Source organism: Salvelinus sp. IW2-2015, linkage group LG13 (assembly GCF_002910315.2).
Source record: "Salvelinus sp. IW2-2015 linkage group LG13, ASM291031v2, whole genome shotgun sequence".
In the NCBI taxonomy this organism is placed as follows: Eukaryota; Metazoa; Chordata; class Actinopteri; order Salmoniformes; family Salmonidae; genus Salvelinus; species Salvelinus sp. IW2-2015.
This window is the reverse complement of record NC_036853.1, coordinates 5,673,304-5,680,247: the sequence shown is the minus strand read 5'-3', so window position 1 is coordinate 5,680,247 and position 6,944 is coordinate 5,673,304. Positions and strand designations below refer to the sequence as shown.

At 40.6% G+C, this 6,944-nt stretch overlaps 1 protein-coding gene across 1 annotated transcript in view; it reads left to right on the top strand.

Annotated features, from left to right (window-relative positions):
- Positions 1-6,085: 6,085 nt before the first annotated feature.
- The window catches only part of LOC111972023 (sodium- and chloride-dependent GABA transporter 2-like), a 47,672-nt gene continuing 46,813 nt past the window's right edge, over positions 6,086-6,944 (top strand). The window contains 1 exon segment of the mRNA XM_023998859.2: positions 6,086-6,247. Within this exon segment, the coding sequence (XP_023854627.1) occupies positions 6,241-6,247 (7 nt within the window). The 5' untranslated portion in view covers positions 6,086-6,240.

Sequence of the window (6,944 nt, the reverse complement as noted above, 5' to 3'; positions counted from 1 at the left end):
AGTCTTAGTTATAACACTAGTCTTAGTTATAACACTATTCTTAGTTATAACACTATTCTTAGTTATAACACTATTCTTAGTTATAACACTAGTCTCATAACATTGTTATTAGGCTACATCACAGCCCCTACTGTTTGTGCTGCAGACCAATAAATGTACTTCAAGTTGACTTCTGAGTGAGAACTCTGGTGTAGTGTCACTCTCTTGACATATCAGTAGATATCTGGCTGTACAGATTCATGCAATTCTGTAAGGAGATGGGAGTGTATCAGCACGACCGGTTTAGTGTGAGAGTGTCGATTGTAACCATATCATAACCTGACATAGATACGCATGAATCTTATCTTCCGCTTAAATCGTATTTCACTTAAATCGTATTTCACCATTCACTGACGTCAATGGGAGTAAAAATTCAGTTGACAATCTGGTTCGCCAAAGACATTAGGTGTTGAACTGTCCCTCAAAACAGTTTTGGAATCTTTACCCCATCCTGCCTTATCATGCTGGGTAAGTTAATGCAGGTATTACGTCAATGCAAACATTTGACAGTCTCTGTACCCTAAATGGCCCTATATGACCTTGGTTGTTGTTTTTTTTTCAAGTTGACTCAGTTGATGCTGATGCTGAGCAGTGTCATGCTATCTGAATGTTTGTAACTGTTTGTTCTATTACACTACCGTTCAAAAGTTTGGGGTCACTTAGAAATTGCCTTGTCTTTGAAAGAAAAGCATATTTTTTGTCCATTAAAATAAATTGATCAGAAATACAGTGTAGACATTGTTAATGTTGTAAATGACTATTGTAGCTGGAAACGGCAGATTTTTAAAGGAATATGTACATAGGTATACAGAGGCCCATTATCAGCAACCATCACTCCTGTGTTCCAATGGCACGTTGTGTTAGCTAATCCAAGTTTATCATTTTAAAAGGCTAATTGATCATTAGAAAACCATTTTGCAATTATGTTAGCACAGCTGAAAATTGTTGTTCTGATTAAAGAAGCAATACAACTGGCCTTTAGACTAGTTGAGTATCTGGAGCAACAGCATTGTGGGTTCGATTACAGGCTCAAAATGGCCAGAAACAAAAACGTTCATTCCGAAACTCGTCAGTCTATTCTTGTTCTGAGAAATGAAGGCTATTCCATGCGAGAAATTGCCAAGAAACTGAAGATCTCGTACAACGCTGTGTACTACTCCCTTCACAGAACAGAGCAAATTGGCTTTAAACAGAATAGAAAGAGGAGTGAGAGGCTCCGGTGCACAACTGAACAAGAGGACAAGTATATTAGAGTGTCTAGTTTGAGAAACAGATGCCTCACAAGTCCTCAACTAGCAGCTTCATTAAATAGTACCTGCAAAACACCAGTCTCAACGTCAACAATGAAGAGGCGACTCCGGGATGCTGGCCTTCTAGGCAGAGTTCCTCTGTCCAGTGTCTGTGTTCTTTTACCCATCTTCATCTTTTCTTTTTATTGGCCACTCTGAGATATGGCTTTTTCTTTGCAACTCTGCCTAGAAGGCCAGCATCCCGGAGTCGCCTCTTCACTGTTGATGTTGAGACTGGTGTTTTGCGGGTACTATTTCATGAAGCTGCCAGTTGAGGACTTGAGAGGCGTCTGCTTCTCAAACTGAACACTCTAATGTACTTGTCCTCTGCTCAGTTGTGCACCGGGGCCTCCCACTCCTATTCTGGTTAGAGCCAGTTTGCGCTGTTCTGTGAAGGGAGTAGTACACAGCGTTGTACGAGATCTTCAGTTTCTTGGCAATTTCTCACATGGAATAACCTTCATTTCTCAGAACAAGAATAGACTGACGAGTTTCAGAAGAAAGGTCTTTGTTTCTGGCCATTTTGAGCCTTCTAATGATCAATTAGCCTTTTAAAATGATAAACTTGGATTAGCTAACACAACGTGCCATTGGAACACAGGAGTGATGGTTGCTGATACTGGGCCTCTGTACGCCTATGTACGCACATATTCCTTTAAAAATCTGCTGGTTTTTTATGTTATTTTAATGGCAATTTTTTTTTGCTTTTCTRTCAAAAACAAGGTAATTTCTAAGTGACCCCAAACTTTTGAACAGTAGTGTATGTCTAGTATTGATAGTTCTTCTGTTATGTCTATTGTTATAATAGTCTGTAATGTCTGTTGTTATGATAGTCTGTTATGTCTACTGTTATAATAGTATGTTATGTCTGTTGTTCTGATAGTCTGTCATGTCTGTTGTTATAATAGATGTAATGTCTATTGTTTAGATAGTCTGTTATGTCTATTGTTTAGATAGTCTGTTATGTCTATTGTGATAATAGTCTGTTATGTCTATTGTGATGATAGTCTGTTATGTCTATTGTTTAGATAGTCTGTTATGTCTGTTGTTCTGATAGTCTGTTATGTCTATTGTTTAGATAGTCTGTTATGTCTATTGTTTGATAGTCTGTTTGTCTATGTGATAATAGTCTGTTATGTCTATTGTGATGATAGTCTGTTATGTCTATTGTTTAGATAGTCTGTTATGTCTATTGTTTAGATAGTCTGTTATGTCTATTGTTATGATAGTCTGTTATGTCTATTGTTTAGATAGTCTGTTATGTCTATTGTTTAGATAGTCTGTTATGTCTATTGTTATGATAGTCTGTTATGTCTACTGTTATGAAAGTCTTATGTCTATTGTTATAATAGTCTGTTATGTCTATTGTTTAGATAGTCTGTTATGTCTATTGTGATAATAGTCTGTTATGTCTATTGTTATGATAGTCTGTTATGTCTATTGTTTAGATAGTCTGTTATGTCTATTGTGATAATAGTCTGTTATGTCTATTGTTTAGATAGTCTGTTACTGTCCTATTGTTATGATAGTCTGTTATGTCTGTTGTTCTGATAGTCTGTCATGTCTGTTGTTATGATAGTCTGTTATGTCTATTGTTATGTTAGACTGTTAAATGGGCCGGATTCAATCAAATCTACCATAGCAATGTTTACGCAGTGTCTTTGTGTATAAAACAGCTGCCACCCACACCACGCACACTTTATTCTAAACACTGGAAGCACCTGTGAGGGGACTACTGCCTAGCCTCGCAAGCCGCCTGATCTCCCGAGCTCATACAACCCAAAACCACTTGGTTTCACAACAGAAAAATATATGTTTAACCACTAGTCTGAGTGCTGGTCTGTTTCTGCTGTCTTGCCAACTTCTTATGGAATTGTCATGCTAAACATGTAACAATGAGTGACAAGGAGTTGGCAAGAAAGCAGAAAGATACTGGCACTCAGGGCAGGCTACATAACCACTAGCTTAACCGTTACCAATCAATGTGTAACTGACACTCTGACTAAGCTATAGATCCCTCAAACTCAACTCTTGACCTCAAAGCCAGTTCCTCTGCATTCTTTCATTGTTCCCCTCTAATTAGGGACTGATTTAGACTGGGTGCAATTAACTATCACGTAGAACAGAGAACCAGCAGGCTCCGGACCTTGTCGGGCAGGGTTTCCCAAACTAGAGATGTGGGGTCGCCTGGTTTGAAAATGCGGTCGCGAGAGAAAATGTGAGCTTGGTTCATAGAACTGGGGTTAGGTCAGTAACCTCCGGTAGCCGCTAGACATGGTTGTTTTAAACAGAGCGCGGTTTCTGTTTTCTTCCTACAAATGTGGCTCTATTTTTTCAATGGTTAAAGCGAAAAAATATTATGACCCCATCACTGTAAGATAAGACTCGCAGGAACACGTGTATACGTACTGTTTCCCTCTACTATGCCAACAAACCGTTGGAACCTATTGGACAAGACCAGGCACTAAATCAGACTGGGGGGAAAAGAATATCAAAGATTCAGTATATATGCATAATCATGACCTCTTGGTGCAACAAACTAGTTAAATTAAGATAAAGCAGGGGTTATGGGAATCTTTATGAGCAAACCTTCCAACTGTGTCTTACAGTCAGACTACAGATCAGGCCCAAACTGCCTTCCTTCACGACAGGAGACCTGGAGCCGCATGCTTAAACCTCCTAATGAACAGCATGGTTGTTATGAACAGGACAGGCTGATTGTAACAAGGAAAGACAGGGCAGCGTCTTCAGCCTGGCGGACAGACACAGTGTGAGTCCCAAATAGCACCCCATTCCCTATATAGTGCCAAATAGCACCCTATTCTCTATATAGTGCACTACTTTTGACCGGAGCCCTGTGGGCCCTCGTCAAAAGTAGTGCACTACATAGGGAATACGGTGTAATTTGAGACTCCGATCAGCYACCTGTGGCAGTACAGTGAAGAACAGCAGGAAACTAACTAAAATGGGGGAGGATGAAGGGAAATACAATTCATTGTTGGACCGTTTTTTACTCTTTATGTTGTTTTAGACCGGTGGAAATCATCAAGTGTGACAATTATTTTGGACAAGGTCTTGGGCCATTTTTTAAAGAATGGAATGTGTGGGCAATTAATAAAGCTTTCCTCGTAAACAGGACTGAACGACTGAACTATGATGACCTGAAGCAGTTGTTAATGCTTTGATTTTGCAAATCTAGGCCTGACACTGTCTTGACTCCCTTTATCATGTGTAAGTCGACCTTCAAAACATATTATACTACCTGATCATGTGCACTTGAGGAAGTGGATGGAGTATGTTGATGTCATGGTCATTCTATATTTGATAGATCTGGGCATACCCATGGTTTGAAGGCGGGTAAGCGTAGGACATGAAACCACCATCTCCAATCAACAATGCTCTCAATTGTACCTGTAGATGTATCCTGTTTAGATTATTAGGTCATTGTATAGGGAGTCATGGTGACACAGCATACAGTTTAATGATAAGAGGAACGATCCAATGGCAAGCTACTACAAGGAGCATGCTTTAGGATAACTCTGCCAAAGGTTACAATTACTGATGAAACGCCATCCCATCCGTTTGGCAGAAAAATGTGGTGTTTGGGTAACACAATTTCATTGACAACAGTATTGGTTATGTTAGTTACTGTCAATGCTGTCTTCTGTAAAGCTCTATAGGGCTGTCTACTGGTCTTTATCTCCACTGAGGATCTGTTGCAAATAATCTACAATGCACAGGACCTCTATGCCTACAGTATGAACTAGATGCAGTTTGGTGGTGGAAAGGTTGAGCTAACCCCCCCCCCATACAATGTAAAGCACTGGGACTAATCGTTAGCATAATTAAATATGTAGATTATAGATGTAGTCAAATCTATTATGCAGATAGATCATTTGTTGATTTCACATGGGGTTAATTCCTGGAAAGCTAGATAGTTATCTGGCAAAGCCAAGCTGTATCTCTAATTTACGGTCGCTCCAAGACCCTGAATACAAGTACAACTAAGTCAAACAACTGCAGGTTGAGGGAAAGCAAACTTCTGTCCTTGACTAGAATACTAATACAGTTTGAAAAAGAAAATGGAGGGAGGGAGAAACAAAATGCCCTCACCCCAAAAGAACCTGCAAGGCAGAAAATGCCAGAACACGTCAACCCCAGAAAAGGCCTCTGGATTGTTAAGACCCACAACCTTCAAACAAATGCCCTGAACTGGGCCACTCTAGCCCCATGCGGTGGGAAAATGTTGTGAATGGGGTGCTGGGCCTGTGAGGAAGGGATCCGGTCTATTTTCCGGGGGATGAATCGGGGATGTGTTTGGGAGCAGGGGCTTCACTAAGCAGGAGTGATGTTTTAATTACAATCAGTCAGTGCAGACAGCTTAGAAATCTCACTTGACTGGAGGAATATATGATGGGGTTGGATGGGGCTCTTTGGGGTGCGACGGTGTGTGTGTGTGTGCCTGCATGCATGCCTGTGTGTGTCAGTCTGTAATGTATTTAGGGAGATCTATAAGGCTGAACACAATATTGAACCCAGTCCCACCTCCCCCTCTCACTATAGACCGAGAGAGAGACCCTGGGACAATGTATGTTTCCAACGTTATGCAATCGACCCACCACACAGAGAAGGCACAGACCTCTAGTGTGCTGCATTGAGTGTGTGTGTGTGTGTGGGGGGGGGGGTGGGGGGGAGGGGGGAGGAGTGTGTGGGGGTTTCTGAATGGAACTAGAGGAAGGGGGGCTAGAAGAGGGTGCAGAGAAAAGTTGACGAGAAGCTCATTGAAGGCTGAACTAAAGTTTGGAGTTACAGAGATCCCCGCCCCTCCATGCACGTTATATAGTGCAACCTGGACACCAACAGGCCAATATCTGGCTAACCATTCAAACCATAAGGCTGTCTTTACATCACTATGAAAGGTGAGTACGCACTGGGTGAAAAAATATGCTTACTTTTCCATGCATCTGTACTGGTGAAATCATCATACACAATTACAGTGGCATATTTCCTGCTTCATTTTAGGTTGGCATGAGTTTGCACTCTTCTAAAAATAACTTTTTGTTGAATGGTTAAGTTTGATGAATATTCAGTGAGTATTGTTGAATCCTAGATGTTGGCTCTGCGCCATGCTTGGTTTGTCTTTATGAAGATATCCCATCTGGTCTGATGATGCGTCCTTATTGAGACATTTGGGGACCATTATTTGGCACTTTTTTGATTGTGTAATAATGAAAACTGTCACTGAGGTTAGGAATAGTCTAGATGTTGATCTATTGAAAGGAGCTAATGTCCATGGATCTTATCCAGTCTTTATGACATGCAAGTCATGGATATACTTTAAGAAGGTAAGGTTGACAGGTCTGTTGTTGACAACTTTTGGTGATGAGGTCCATAATCACTCTGTTGACAGGTTGCTTAACAAATGTGTGCAGATTCAGTTGGATCGATACAAATGCATTTAAACATCTAAACCAATTTAAATGCATTGTGTTACTGTATCATTAGAAACAATACCAGCTGCCCTGGTTAACCTTGGCTAATGAATAACATAAGAATCATGCATGACTTGCCTTGCCTGACCCTTTTGTCTTTAGAGTTAAAAGTATAGTGGGTTGG